This window comes from Oncorhynchus nerka, linkage group LG8 (genome assembly GCF_034236695.1).
Source record: "Oncorhynchus nerka isolate Pitt River linkage group LG8, Oner_Uvic_2.0, whole genome shotgun sequence".
In the NCBI taxonomy this organism is placed as follows: Eukaryota; Metazoa; Chordata; class Actinopteri; order Salmoniformes; family Salmonidae; genus Oncorhynchus; species Oncorhynchus nerka.
In genome coordinates, this window is record NC_088403.1 from 44,732,474 (window position 1) to 44,748,979 (window position 16,506).

At 42.5% G+C, this 16,506-nt stretch overlaps 1 protein-coding gene across 2 annotated transcripts in view; it reads left to right on the plus strand.

The window, feature by feature from the left end:
• The window catches only part of LOC115133380 (leukotriene B4 receptor 1-like), a 23,307-nt gene continuing 6,801 nt past the window's right edge, over window positions 1-16,506 (plus strand). For both annotated transcript variants that reach the window (XR_010464557.1, XM_029666565.2), the window contains exons 1-6: window positions 1-206; window positions 6,465-6,911; window positions 7,294-7,563; window positions 10,060-10,163; window positions 10,367-10,463; window positions 10,600-10,643. Coding sequence is in view for 1 of the 2 variants with exons in the window: in XM_029666565.2 (XP_029522425.1) it covers window positions 6,474-6,911; window positions 7,294-7,563; window positions 10,060-10,163; window positions 10,367-10,463; window positions 10,600-10,643 (953 nt within the window). In the remaining variant the exon portion in view is untranslated. The remainder of the gene's footprint in view (window positions 207-6,464; window positions 6,912-7,293; window positions 7,564-10,059; window positions 10,164-10,366; window positions 10,464-10,599; window positions 10,644-16,506) is intronic.

Here is a 16,506-nt window from a genome sequence, read left to right on the forward strand (position 1 = left end):
CTACAGCCAGCATGACAGCTCAGGGAAAACACATTGTTTGAGAGCGCGAGAGAGTGAAAGTAAGTGATAAGGAGGAGAGAAAGAGGAGTATCGAGAAAAGTAGGAAGAAGATAAACATCAAGACTGTAAGAAATGAAATAAAGGAAGTCTCGTCAATCCATGCCTCTAGTCCATCTCTTTCTCTTCCCCAGCAGTAGGACTATTTGGTGAGTATGTTTTCCCTCTCTTTCTTCCCCCACCACACTCCTGACTCTGGTCTTGTCAGTCAATGGGAATAGTCAGTAAAGTAAAGTTAACACTAACGAGCTATTACCGTAGCCTCGGATAACAAAAGAGATAGATGTACACATCAGAAATAGGAATGCAAATACATTGGTAGTCCCAGGGCCTTATATGTCCTATCAAGCAGTTCAGAATAGGAGTTGACATTTAGGATACTTTTGACCTTTTACACAGAGTGTACAAAACAGTAAGAAAACCTGCTCTTTGCATGACCGACTGACCAGGTGAATCCAGGTGAAAGCTATGACACCTTATTGATGTCACTTGTTAATTCCACTTCAATCATTGTAGATGAAGGGGAGGAAATCGCTTAGAGGATCATTTTTAAGCCTTGAGACAATTGAGACATGAATTGTGTATGTTTGCCATTGAGGGTGAATGGGCAAGACAACATACTTACAACATGGGCCAGCATCCCTGTGGAACGAGTCCATGCCCCGATGAATTGAGGCTGTTCTGAGGGCAAAAGGGGGTGCAACTCAATATTAGGAAGGTATTCCTAATGTTTTGTAAACTCACTGTAAGTAAATCTTAGTTCAAATGTTCTTGTCCTATCAAAGTAATAACTTAATTAATAAGCTGCACACAGCAAGTCAATACATGTCGAACATATTTACACTATTACCCAGTAAAAGAACACACCTTATAATCTAGCACACACACACACCAAGCAAACTTCCTTGAACTTTCACAGTACTTTTTCTTGTAATTCTGCTTCATTATGTAATTGTTTGCTATAATAAAAGCAAATTAATAGTTGATAAAAAAAAAGTTAGACAAATTTAGTAAGAGTTCTCAATATGAGTCTATGGGCATACTACCTCTGTGTTCCCTATTCTAAAGTAAGACCATATTTTTACTTCCAGAAATGACCTCATTGGACAGAAAGGGGCACACCTTCCCTCATAAATGCCATCCAGCCACGATGTGAACAGCTAAACTTCCATTTATAATGACATAAATATGAATTTTGACTGTAAAAAATCAGATTATGAATCGCAGAAGGGCAATCCTCCCCACACTCTTGAGCGAAAGCATAAAATGTCTGCCTGATTTGTGTAGTTTGACGACATAAATGGATTAATATCTGTCATATAGTCACCATTCAAGTCTGTAAACAATTCATGTAAACAATTCGTTTCGGGCAAACATTACATGGTTTTGATCAATTCACATTATACCTTTATATGCCATACAGCCGACATTCATATATAGAAGTATAAATCAAGTCTTTGTTGCTAATTGTTTAGGTCAAATTTGGACTTGAATGCTGTATGGCATATGGTTGGGAGTGTTCCCCTTTTCTGTCCAATTAGGTCATTTCTGAAGAAAAAAATCATCAATTCTTCTGCAAGTAAAATTATGGTCACACTTTTTAGAATAGGGAACACATATTGACGTAGTATGCCCTTATTAGTCCCACATTGAGAACGCTTACTAAGAGTCTTTCTTGTCTAACTTGCTTTTTTATCAACTATTAATACATCGTTATTATAGTTAATAATTTGGTTAAGGATTGTCCAGTATTCCATGACTTATGTTTGAATTAGAAAACACTTAACGCCTAATAAATGGCTAATAAACTACTTATCTACCTATTTATACACTTCAAATGAGTGGTTAACGTGTATCTCTTAAATTAAAGTGTTACCCACGGTTCTAATCTAGACAGTTGCAAGGAAAACACACAATATATTAGATTGTTATGTTTTCTATGCAACCCCTTGGAGTTGTTGTGTTCGTTTCGACTCATCTTAGATGTCCTACGGGAGCCACCGTACCTGGGATAAACAGTGTTTTTATGCTAGCTCAAGAACTTGAGGATGTTAGAGTTGTAGCTTATAAACCTGAGGCTGATAGGAAAGAAAAAAGTATTGTCATTTTAACACAACACTGATATTATATTAGAACTACATTCTCAGACTATAGTCTTCTCTGGACCAAACACTAAGATATAAGATTCATCCAACATGGCACCTTATTCCCATAGCACCTTATCCAAAGTTGTGCACTACATGGGGAATAGGGTGCCATTTCGAAAGCAGGCATACTGATTTGAAACAGGCCTCGGAGGGAAGTAGAATGATTTCTCAAACAAACACTGTAGCTACAATATATTGTTTGCGTCACCACTCAAGTCTGGTCTAGCTGGTTAGGAATCAGTGTAGTGGAGAAGCCTGTCACAATTCCTCAACATTCCTACACATGTAGAAACTCCTCCCATTGTTTCAGCAAAAGCCTCTGACAAATAAGGACACATACTTTTGGAAGTAAGAATACATACCTTTCGGGGGATTTTTGTCTGATGCTTTGAAATGCAATAAGGTGCATAAAAGACGTAGGCATCAAAATAAAAGTTATTACTTCAAGAATTTGAAGGTAATGTAGAGTAGTAAGCATGTGTACGCGCGCATGGACACGCACAGGCTCACACACATGCACGCAAGCACACATACACACGTACACACACACTGTAATGGAGAACTGTACATTTTATGGTCATTTAGGGTATTATCAACTGTAAAATACTCAAACGTTTTACTGCAGCATACTATCAATAATGATGCATTGTGGAAAATGTTGTGGGTTTGGCAAACAATTGCTGTATGTTGAATGGTACTATAATACACCCCACAGAATAAGGTATTGTACCCTATCTTTGGAGCACCAAATACCTTTTTACCACTAGTGGGTGCATAGTATTATTGTTTCTGGTGCATGAATATATTTTGAAGCATGCCTTGTAAGAGGCTATATTTGTTGTACCCAATGTTGGTTATTTAATTAATACCCCAGAATGTCCGTTATGCCCACACTGGCACTGCAGATGGATATTACCACTAGCACAGGACTATTAAAGGCCCAGTGCACTACTTTTGTGAGACATTTTTTTTTTTTACAATATTTAAAAAATATATATATTTTTTAATTCAGGTTTTTCAGGGGGTGCTGCAGCACCCTCAGAACCCCTACTTCCTACGGCTGTCTCCTCCCATATAAAAATGACTGCCATGGGACTAAAATTACAGATGTGGTGCTTCGGTAAAACTAATCCCATCCGAATAGGGCTTTAAAACTTAAATGGTTGAGCATTGGGCCTCCCGAGTGGCTCAGTGGTCTAAGGCACTGCATCGCTGTGGTTTAACATACGGCATCGCTGTGCCTCAAAAGATTATGGGTTAGAGTCCAGGCTCTGTCGCAGTTGGCCACGACTGGGAAACCCATGGGGCGGCGCACAATTGGCCCAGCATCGTCCGGGTTTGGGGAGGGTTTGACCGGCAGGAATAACCTTGTCCCATCGCGCACTAGCGACTCCTGTGGTGGTCCGGTTGCAGTGCAAGCTGACACAGTCAGGTGTTCGGTGTTTCCTCCGCCACATTGGTGTGGCTGGCTTCCGGGTTAAGTGGGCATTGTGTCAAAAAGCAGTGCAGCTTGGTTGGGTTGTGTTTCGGAGGACGCACGGCTCTCAACCTTTGCCTCTCCCGAGTCCGTACGGGAGTTGCAGCGATGAGACAAGACTGTAACTACCAATTGGACACCATGAAAAAGGGGTAAACATTTAAAAAAAAAAATGTTTGTCATGTCCTTTTTGGTCTGTTTTGCCATGTAGTCGCTGCCAGTTTGGAAGCCTTTAAGGCCTCTTGAAGTGCAAGTGATATAAAACACTGAATATATATGGACACACTGTAATATGTAAACACTTTACCTAACAGCCAACCTGCTTGCACCAATCCCTTGTAATTACAGTAAAATACTGTGAAATACAAACCCCTCCCATGAATTTCATGCATACATGCATTCCGATTGAGATGGTTTGGTATGAGTTGGACCACAGAGTGAAGGAAAATCAGCCAACAAGTGCTCAGAATATGTGGGAACACCAAGATTGTTGGAAAAGCATTCTAGGTGAAGCTGGTTGAGAGAAAGCCAAGAATGTGCAAAGCTGTCAAGGCAAAGGGTGGCTAATTTCAAATATAAAATATATTCTGATGTTTAGCACTTTTTTTGGTTACTACATGATTCCATGTATGATATTTCATAGTTGTGATGTCTTCACTATTATTCTACAATGTAAAAATTAAGAAAAACCCTTGAATGAGCAGTTGTGTCCAAACTTTTGACTGGTACTGTATATATACACTACCGGTCAAAAGTTTTAGAACACCTACTCATGCAAAGGTTTTTCTTTATTTTTACTTTTTTCTACATTTAGAATAATAGTGAAGACATCAAAACTATGAAATAACACACATGGACTCATGTAGTAACCAAAAAAGTGTTTAACGAATCAAAATATATTTTGTATTTGAGATTCTTCAAATAGCAACTCTTTGCCTTGATGACAGCTTTGCACACTCTTAAGGTATTTCAAGTTTTCAATTTGTATACATTTGCATTTTTTTTAAATATAAACCTATTTTTGCTTTGTCATTATGGGGTATTGTTTGTCAATTTGATGAGGAAAAACATGAATTTAATAAATTCAAAAAAGGCTGTTGCGTAATAAAATGTGGAAAAAGTTTTGGGGTTTGAATACTTTCCGAATGCACTGTACTGTAATATAAAATACTGGATTTTACTTGCCTCCGAGCTGTCTGTAAACTACTGTCAAATTCACAGTAACCCCTTAACAGTTCACACCAGCCAGTTGCTCCCCAACAAGGGAATGTATTCGCCATAAGTGAATCACTCAAAGCTATCTGTTAATTCTAAATCAATTCCACATTATTCCCATGATGTTTGATCTTCTCTATTCGTTCTCTTTGTCAGGTCATGTGTTTCACTGATTTCTCATTGGCTGCTCTGTTTACACTTCTCTCCTCTGCCTGGCTTTGTTCAACCCTGGTGTTGTATAACTGATGTGCAGTGCATTCAACATATTTGCCATACAAAGATCATTGCTCCATCATTGTTCCGTGCCAGAGACTGATAGTTGTGATACAAATACATTTGACTGCATACAAATATTTATACAACCGTTGTGTGGGGAACTCGTTTTGTAGACACACAACAGCCTCGCTGTCCATTAGGTGTGTTGGCTATGTTTAATAGTGAGTGAGAAAAAAAAAACATGTCAATTGCTGGCTGCACTCCATTGGCCTAAGCCAGTGGTTCCCAACCAGGGGTATTAGGACCCTTGGGGTTTCTTGGCCTATCCACAGGGGGTACTTCAGTGGTACTCTGGGCAGAGCAAAATTCATTTGGTGGTACAGTAACTGAAAAACTTTGGGAACCACTGGCCTAAACTATACATGTTTGTCTTGCAATTAGAACCGCCACAGTGTTCGTATGGATTATAGCACTGCACACTGTCCAATGTGAATAAGCGTGTGCGAGCGCGGCAAAATAAATGTACAGTACACATACATGTTATTCAATCATTGCACCCACACTACTCGCGGGCGTCAGCGAGCGATCTATGTGGCCAGGTGCTAAAAATAGAAATCGGTTCTATTTGTGACGCTCAACGCGCTGCAAGTCCGGCCTCTCCCATCACCTCACTGTTTTTTAGAAACATGTACCCATGCCATCTCCTCATTGGTTTTTAGGAGCATATACCCACTTGGGTGATTGAAAGATCAACTTAGGTCCACATTCCAGTAGGTTGTAGTAATACTGTAAAGTTGGTTGCCAACTGTGAATATTAAGTACAAAATAAGTAGAATAAGCCTGAGGAATGAGGAGAAATGATGAGAAAGGAATTCATTTTACCGTTTTATCTGTAGATTAATTGTCGGAGTAGAGGACCTTGTGCATTTTCAGGTAAAATAAAGTGTGCAAGTGTGCGTCTGGTTTGGTCAGCATGTGAGCTTGTTTCGAATCTTATCAGACCTGGGTTCAAATGCTATTTGAAGTCTTTCAAGTACTTTGAGTGTTTGTTCTAGCCTGCCTGGAGTGCCAAGTGCGTGGGATTTGACTATTCTATTGAATTACTAAACCAGGCAAGCTCAATCAAGCACAGATAAAGTATTTGAAATCATTTAAAATCGTAGTTGAACCTATCATCACATTTTAGTCATTTAGCAGACACTCTTCAGAGCAATTAGGGTTCAGTGCCTTTGTTAATTAAGGGCACATTTGACAGATTTTTCACCTAGTCGGCTCAGCTATTCAGCATCGCTGCTTATACAAGTTCATAAAACATGCCACTGTTTTGAAATCAATAACCTTGTCCCTTGCAGGTCATCACAATGGCCCACAACCAAAGCATTCCCCTTCGCCTCCTGTCCAACTTCTCCCTCCCCCAAATCATCCCTCCATCCCTCACAAACCCCTCCTCATCCCTCTATCCGTTCTCCTCCTCGACATCCCCCTCCCTGTTCCTGTCCACCTCCATGCACATCCTGAACACCACCAACACGTCTGTTTTCGGGGGAAACCAAAGCATTGTGGGTAATACCACCTCCACGACAGTAGGGGCTCTCATCCTGTGTCTGGTCTTGCTGCTGGGCCTCCCCGGCAACCTCTTCATCATCTGGAGTATCCTGGCGCGTGCCCGCCGCCGCTCCGTCACCACCCTCCTCATCCTCAATCTAGCGGTGGCCGACGGCTCACTCATGGCGCTCACGCCCTTCTTCGTGATCTACCTGGTCAAGAAGACCTGGGTTTTTGGCAACATCATGTGCAAGGTGGGGGCTCTTTTTCTTGTTGATTGTTGATATAATGGCTCCATTCCAGGCTGACTACATTGCAGTCAGTGCTAGATATTACAAAGCCTGCATAGGTATTAAGCATATACGCTAACCTCATCATATGATATACCAATCTGATGCCCGACTGTGCAGTCGATGACGTGGCAAGCAACCATTGCTTGATGCAATGCAATGACTGCAATGTAGTCGGCCTGGAACGTGACCAATGTCAATAGACCAGTGACATAATTTTATGCCAAAAGACGGACATATTTCAAAACACATTTGATACTTAACTTGCAGTGAGTACTTTACTTTTTCATTGAATCCTTATCCTTTTGAAATGCTAAGAATATGTCTCTCTTTTCGTCTCCATCAGATACTCTTTTACTTGTGCCTAGCCAACATGTACGCCTCCATCCAACTGATCATGCTGATGAGCCTGCACAGGCTGGTGGCCGTGGTGTGGCCTAAGCGCGTCGCTGCACTTGCTGGATGGAAGGCTGTACTGCGTGGGGTGCTGGTGCTGTGGACCATGGTGCTGGTCGCGTCCATCCCTGCGTTGCTGTTCAGGGACGAGCGGAAGACCGTGCACCCCAACGGGAAGAGCCGGGTAGTGTGTGAGTCGTTGCACAAGCAGCAGAGTCATGTGAGTGACACTATTTACTGACTGACTTAATCTTCTTCATTCCTGGTGGTTCTAGCTTGTATGGCGCCCTATAAATATATATACAAAAAGAACACTCATAACGATCGGAAAGAAGTAACAAAGACAAATAGAAACAAATTGTAGTATATAAATACAAATAGAAAAGATAATCAAATTATTACCCTATTGCTAACAAAATACACACAAATAAAACTCAATTGCACAAGTCCTATATCTCTAAATACACAAATAGAATAACACACTTATGAAGAAGAGAACCTGATTATTACATCTTTTCACTTCAAACAAGAAACACACAAACTAAATTGCACAACTAATTGCAATTTCTAATTACATTAATACCGTACAAAGTAAGAGTTGCGCTATTTGATACATTCACCCGCTCCCCCTACCTCGGGCTTCCAGTGGGGAGACCAGAGGGCAACCTACCCCGTCCCCTCCCAATCTTGTACTTCTGAGTGTGAGACCTTCCAAGGTATTAGCCTGCCTAGCTCACAAACTAGAATCAGGGCGCTCACAGGGTGTCCCACATCATTGACGTGAAGTGCAAATGAGAGACAAATGTCACCATTCGGTGTATATACACTGCTCAAAAAAATAAAGGGAACACTTAAACAACACAATGTAATTCCAAGTCAATCTCACTTCTGTGAAATCAAACTGTCCACTTAGGAATCAACACTGACAATAAATTTCACATGCTGTTGTGCAAATGGAATAGACAACAGGTGGAAATTATAGGCAATTAGCAAGACACCCCCAATAAAGGAGTGGTTCTGCAGGTGGTGACCACGGACCACTTCTCAGTTCCTATGCTTCCTGGCTGATGTTTTGGTCACTTTGAATGCTGGCGGTGCTTTCACTCTAGTGGTAGCATGAGACGGAGTCTACAACCCACACAAGTGGCTCAGGTAGTGCAGCTCATCCAGGATGGCACATCAATGCGAGCTGTGGCAAGAAGGTTTGCTGTGTCTGTCAGCGTAGTGTCCAGAGCATGGAGGCGCTACCAGGAGACAGGCCAGTACCTCAGGAGATGTGGAGGATGCCGTAGGAGGGCAACAACCCAGCAGCAGTACTGCTACCTCCGCCTTTGTGCAAGGAGGAGCAGGAGGAGCACTGCCAGAGCCCTGCAAAATGACCTCCAGCAAGCAACAAATGTGCATGTGTCTGCTCAAACGGTCATAAACAGACTCCATGAGGGTGGTATGAGGGCCCGACGGCCACAGGTGGGGGTTGTGCTTACAGCCCAACACCGTGCAGGACGTTTGGCATTTGCCAGAAAACACCAAGATTGGCAAATTCGCCACTGGCGCCCTGTGCTCTTCACAGATAAAAGCAGATTCACACTGAGCACATATGACAGACGTGACAGAGTCTGGAGACGCCGTGGAGAACGTTCTGCTGCCTGCAACATCCTCCAGCATGACCGGTTTGGCAGGGGCTAAGTCATGGTGTGGGGTGGCATTTCTTTGGGGGGGCCGCACAGCCCTCCATGTGCTCGCTAGAGGTAGCCTGACTGTCATTAGGTACCGAGATGAGATCCTCAGACCGCTTGTGAGACCATATGCTGGTGCGGTTGGCCCTGGGTTCCTCCTAATGCAAGACAATGCTAGACCTCATGTGGCTGGAGTGTGTCAGCAGTTCCTGCAAGAGGAAGGCATTGATGCTATGGACTGGCCCGCCCGTTCCCCAGACCTGAATCCAATTGAGCACATCTGGGACATCATGTCTCGCTCCATCCACCACAGACTGTCCAGGAGTTGGCGGATGCTTTAGTCCAGGTCTGGGAGGAGATCCCTCAGGAGACCATCCGCCACCTCATCAGGAGCATGCCCAGGCGTTGTAGGGAGGTCATACAGGCACGTGGAGGCCACACACACTACTGAGCCTCATTTTGACTTGTTTTAAGGACATTACATCAAAGTTGGATCAGCCTGTAGTGTGGTTTTCCACTTTAATTTAGAGTGTATCTCCAAATCCAGACCTCAATGGGTTGATAAATTTGATTTCCATTGATCATTTTTGCGTGATATTGTTGTCAGCACAAAAGTATTTAATAAGAATATTTCATTCATTCAGATCTAGGATGTGTTATTTTAGTGTTCCCTTTATTTTTTTGAGCAGTGTATATAGATATATATTCCATTTTTTTGTGTGGGTGCCCCTTGCTGCCCCCGGCAGGATGCCGGCTGTACATGTCACCTATGCCTAAATCCGCCACTGACCATGGCATGTGAGTGATGGGAGAAGGAGAAGAGCATTTCATCAACAATTAAAGACTTGTATGTCAGTTGAGAGAAGAAGAAAGTACTTATTTTTCATGATGGCTTTCTATCACCGTAGCATCTGTAGTCAGATCATCCATAAAAACAGTGTTAGGTATGGAGTATAAACATTACATTGCTTTTGTGTATATAGCGTCACTGACACTAAACAATCAAGCTGTCGATGAAGGTGATCTCTATGCTGATACAGGTGGTGCTCCAGTACACGTTGGAAACAGTGCTGGGATTTGTAGTTCCTTACGGGGTGATTATCGGCAGCTACATCTGCATCCTGCGGCGGATCAGGCAGACAAGGTTCACTGTTTTACTACTGTTTTACTATCTTTAATTTATTGATCTTGATCTTAATTACCATTTTCTCGATCTTCATTTCATATTTGGCTAGAATGTATTGTTTTTCCTCATCTTTCTCACTTCTATTTATGTTTTTTTGTGAAGCACTTTGAAATGCATTTTTTGTAAGACTGTGCCGTATAAATAACATTTGATTTGACCAGGTTCAGGAGGAGGATCCGCAGTGAGAATCTCATCCTGGCCATCGTGGTAACCTTCGGTGTCTTCTGGTTGCCCTACCATGTCATCAACATCGTGCAGGTATTGCGTGTTTTGTGTGTGAGTTTTATAGCCAGGGCCTCACACTCCCTATTGGGGCTAAAATAATAGGTGCTGCTGTAACATGACTGTCTGTTATGATGAAATATGTTCTCATAGATTAAATATGTCCTTACAGGTTGCTGCAGCACTTTCTCCAAAGGATTCAACTCTAAAAGCAAGGTAGGCTTTCTAAATGACTGCGTCATACATCCTCATCCCCTTTTGTGTTTGTAGTGTCATAATAACCTTTCATTAATTTTATTATTATCAAATCCCAAACTCAATTTTCATTAAAAGAAAGAACATCCCTCCCTCCCCTCCCTCCCTCCCTCCAATGGTATTATCAATAGTAAAAAAAAAAATCTGACTGAAAATTTAACTGCAGCGTACTGTAAATTATGGAGCATTGTAGGATATTGCTGTTTTCAAATCAAATCACATTTTATTGGTCACATACACATATTTAGCAGATGTTATTGTGGGTGTGCAAAATACTTGTGTTCCTAGCTCCAGCAGAGCAGTAGTATAGAACAATTCACAACAATACACCAATCTAAAAGTAAAATAATGGAATGAAGAAATATATATAAATATTAGGATGAGCAATGGCACTGACTAAAAACCTGTATTGAATACAGTTAATACATATGAGATGAGTAAAGCAGTATGTAAACATTATTAAAGTGACTAGTGCTCCATTATTAAAGTGGCCAGTGATTCCATGTCTATGTATATACGGCAGCAGCCTCTAAGGTGTAGGGTTGAGTAGCCAGGTGGTAGCCAGATAGAGATGGCTATTTAACAGTCTGATGCCCTTCAGTTAGAAGCTGTGTTTCAGTCTCTCGATGCCAGCTTTGATGCACCTGTACTGACCTCGCCTTCTGGATGATAGCGGGGTGAACAGGCCGTGGCTCTGGTGGTTGATGTCTTTGATGATCATTTTTGCCTTCCTGTGACACCGGGCGCTGTAGGTGTCCTGGAGGGCAGGCAGTGTGCCCCTGGTGATGCTTTGGGCAGACGACACCCTCTGGAGAGCCTCTGGAGAGCCCTGTGGTTGCGGGAGGTGCAGTTGTGTACCAGGCAGTGATACAGCCAGACAGGATGCTCTCAATTGTGCATCTGTAAAAGTGTCTGAGGGTCTTAGGGGCCAAGACACATTTATTCAGCCTCCTGAGGTTGAGGAGGCGCTTGTTGCACCTTCTTCACCACACTATCTGTGTGGGTGGACCATTTCAGATTGTCAGTGATGTGTACGCCGAGGAACTGAAACCTTCCACCTTCTCCACTGTGGTCCCGTCGATGTGGATTGGGTCGTGCTCCCTGTTTCCTTTTGATGATTATGTTGGAGGCTTACTTGGCCACGCAGTCATGGATGAACAAGGGAGTACTGGAGTGGGCTGAGCATGCACCATTGTGGGGCCCCTGTGTTGAGGGTCAGCGAAGTGGAGGTGTTGTTTCCTACCTTCATCACTTGGGGGCGGCCTGTCAGGAAGTCCAGGACCCAGTTGCACAGGGTGGGGTTCAGACCCAGGGCCCCGATTTTAATGATGAGCTTGGCGGGTACTATGATGTTGAAGGCTGAGCTTTAGTCAATGAACAGCATTCTGACGAAGGTATTCCTCTTGTCCAGATGGGATCGGGTAGTGTGCAGTGTGATGGTGATTGCACTGTCTACGGTTCTATTGGGGCGGTAAGCAAATTGAAATGGGTCAGGTAAGGTAGAGGTAATATGATCCTTAACTAGTCTCTCAAAACACTTCATGACGACAGGAGTTCTACGGGGCGATAGTCATTTAGTCCAGTTACCTTTGCTTTCTTGGGTACAGGAACAATGGTGGACATCTTGAAGCCTGAGATAAGGAAAGATTGAATATGTCTGTAAAAAATCCAGCCAGCTGGTCTGCGCATGCTGTGAGGACGTGGCTAGAGATGCCGTCTTGGCTGGCAGCCTTGCGAGGGTTAACCCGCTTTAAATGTCTTACTCACGTTGACCACGGAGAATGAGAGCGCACAGTCCTTGGGAGTGGGCTGTGTCGGTGGCACTGTGTTATCCTCAAAGGGTGCAAAGTTGTTTAGCTTGTCTGAGTTTTCATCCTAATCTATTGCACCTGATTCTAATAATTAGCTGGTTTATGCACTGAATTAGGTTAGTTACAACTGGGGTTGGACTGAAACCTACAGGAGGGTAGCTCTCCAGGAACCGGGTTAGAGAGCCCTGCTGTAGACCCGGCCACATACGTCTCATGTCTGAGCCGTTGAATTGCGACTCCACTTTGCGACTCCACATTGTCTCTGTACTGATGTTTTGCCTGTTTGATTGCCTTATGGAGGGAATAACTACACTGTTTGTATTCGACCATATTCCCAGTTACCTTTCCATGGTTAAATGCGGTGGTTCACGCTTTCAGTTTTGCGTGATTCTGCCATCTATCCACAGTTTCTGGTTTGGGTAGGTTTTAATAGTCACCATGGGAACAACATCTCCTATACACTTCCTGATGAACTCAGTCACATTGTCTGTGTAAACGTCAATGTTATTCTCAGAGGCTACCCGGAACGTATCTCAGTCTTCGTGATCAAAACAATCTTGAAGCATGGATTCCGATTGGTCAGACCAGCGTTGAATAGACCTTAGTGCGGGTACTTCGTGTTTGAGTTTCTGGAGGAGCAAAATGGAGTCGTGATCTGATTTGCCGAAGGGAGGGCCTTGTAGGCATCTTGAAAAGGTGAGTAGCAGTGGTCTAGTGTTTTCCCTAAGCGAGTAATACAGTCAATGTGTTGATAGCGTTTTCTGCAAATTTGCTTTGTTAAAATCCCCAGCTACAATAAATGTGACCTCAGGATATGTGGTTTGCAGTTTGCATAAAGTCCAGTGTAGTTCCTTTAGGGCAGTCGTGGTATCGGCTTGAGGGGGAACATACACGGCTGTGACTGTAATCGAAGAGAATTCTCTTGGGAGGCAATACGGTTGGCATTTGATTGTGAGGTATTCTAGGTTGGGTGAACAAAAGGACTTGAGTTTCTGTAGGTTATCTCAATCACGCCATGAGTAGTTAATCATGAAACATACACCCCTGCCTTTCTTCTTCCTGGAGAGTTCTTTATTCTTGTGTGCGCGATGAACTAAGAACCCAGCTGTCTATATGGACGGGGACAGTATATCCCGACAGAGCCATGATTCCGTGAAACAGAGTACATTACAGTCCTTGATGTCTCTCTGTTCGGAGGTCCTCGCCTTAAGCTTGGCTACTTCATTGTCCAGAGACTGAACATTAGCGAGTAATATACTCCGAATGGTACTGTAATTCTACCCAACAGAATACAGTTCCGTACCATATCTTTGGAGCCCCAAAAACCTTTTGAACACTAGTGGTTGCATGGTATTGTTGTTTCTGGCTCATTAACATATTTTGAGGTGTGCCTTTTACAAGAGGCTATATTTTTGCACCCGTGAGGGAGAATGCTGTACAAATTTAACCTGTCTAGGACACAGGTTCTGCTAACGGAATCCCCCCCCCCCCCCCCCCCCAACATTCTGCTGAAAAGGCAGCGCGGGAAATTCAAAAATATTTTCACAAAAACTTTCACACATTAACAAGTCCAATACAGCAAATGAAAGATACCCATCGTGTCCGATTTTTAAAAACACAACATATATTTGTTAGATCATCACCAAATCCAAAAAAACACACAGCCATTTTCCCCAGCCAAAGATGGTCACAAAAGCAGAATTAGAGATAAAATTAATCACTAACCTTTGATAATCTTCATCAGATGACATTTATAAGACATGTTACACAATACATTTATGTTTTGTTATATAATATGCATATTTATATCCACAAATCTCTGTTTACATTGGCGCCATGTTCAGAAATGCCTCCAAAATATCTGGAGTAATTACAGAGAGCTACGTCAGATAACAGAAATACTCATCATACACTTTGACGAAAGATACATGTTTTACATATAATTAAAGATACACTGGTTCTTAATGGAACTGCTGTGTCAGCTTTTTTTTAAACGTTACGAAAAAAGCATACCATGCAATAATCTGAGACGGCACTCAGACGTAAATATATTTCTCCGCCATGTTGGAGTCAACAGAAATACGAAATTACATCACAAATATTCCCTTACCTTTGATGATCTTTCATCAGAATGCAGTGCAAGGAATCCTAGTTCCGCAATAAATCGTTGTTTTGTTCCATAATGTCCATTACTAGTGTCCAATTAGCTACTTTTGCTAGCACGTTTAGTTCACATGTCCAAAAGCTGGCGCTGGTCCAGGCGAACTCGGACGAAAACTTCAAAAAGTTATATTCCAGGTCGAATAAACTGGTCAAACTAAGTAGAGAATCAATCTTCACGATGTTAATATCATATATATCCAATAACGTTCCAACCGGAGCATTCGTTTTTGTCTACAGAGTAATGGAACGCAAGGCGATATAATGACTACTGTGCGTAACCAGGAACTGGCATTCTGCAAGACCAGTGACTCAAATAGCTGCCATCCGGTCCCACATCACACTACAGGCTTCATTCCACATTCTACAGACTGTTGCCATCTAGTGGAAGGAAGTGTGAACAGATCCATATCTTATTTGGATGTGAATAGGCGATGAGTTGAAAATCAACCAGCCCCAGAATTTCCACTTCCTGTTTAGAAGTTTGCCTGCCCTATGAGTTCTGTTATACTCACATACATAATTCAAACAGTTTTAGAAACTTCAGAGAGTTTTATATCCAATAGTAATAATAATGGGACAGAGTAGGAGGCAGTTCACTATGGGCACGCAATTCATCCAATGTGAAAATGCTGCCCCCTATCCCTAAAATGTTTAACTTATGTCGTTATAGTTCCCCATCATTTTAAAATGTATAGGGGACAGATTGAAGTGGCAGAAAGTCTTAAACATTAAATCGGGGGTGTCAAACTCATTTCATGTAGGGTCTAGAGTCTGCAGGTTTACTTTGTGCATATTTTAGCAGCTTCTGATTGACACAAATAATATCAATTAGCCTATTGGAGGCGTACCTGTGAATGTATTTCAAGGCCTACCTTCAAACTCAGTGCCTCTTTGCTTGACATCATGGGAAAATCAGAAGATATCAGCCAAGACCTCATAAAAAAATTGTAAACCTCCACAAGTCTGGCTCATTCTTGGGAGCAATTTCCAAACGTCTGAAGGTACCACGTTCATCTACACAAACAATAGTACCAAATATAAACACCATGGGACCATGCAGCTGTCATACCGCTCAGGAAGGAGATGCGTTCTCTCTCCTAGAGATGAACATACTTTGGTGCGAAAAGTGTAAATCAATCCCAGAACAACAGCAAAGGACATTGTGAAGATGCTGGAGGAAACAGACACAAAAGTATCTATATCCCCAGTAAAACGATTCCTATATCGACATAACCTGAAAGGCCACTCAGCAAGGAAGAAGCCACTGCTCCAAAACCGCCATAAAAAAGCCAGACTATAGTTTGCAACTGCACACGGGGACAAAGATCGTACTTTTTTGAGAAATGTCCTCTGGTCTGATGAAACAAAAATAGAACTGTTTGGCCATAATGACCATCATTATGTTTGGAGGAAAAAGGGGGAGGCTTGACAGCCGAAGAACACCATCCCAACCGTGAAGCATGGTAGCAGCATCATGTTGTGGGGGTGCTTTGCTGCAGGTGAGACTGGTGCACTTCACAAAATAGATGGCACCATGAGGAAGGAAATTATGTGGATATATTGAAGCAACATCTCAAAACATCAGTCAGGAAGTTGAAGCGTGGTCGCAAATTAGTCTTCCAAATGGACAAGCATACTTGCAAAGTTGTGGCAAAATGGCTTAAGGACAACAAAGTCAAGGTATTGGAGTAGCCATCACAATCCCATAGAACGTTCGTGGGCAGAACTGAAAAGGCGTGTACGAGCAAGGAGGCCTACAAACCTGATTCAGTTACACCAGCTCTGTCAGGAGGAATTCATGCCAAAATTCACCCAACTTATTGTGGGAAGCTTGTGGAAGGCTACCTGAA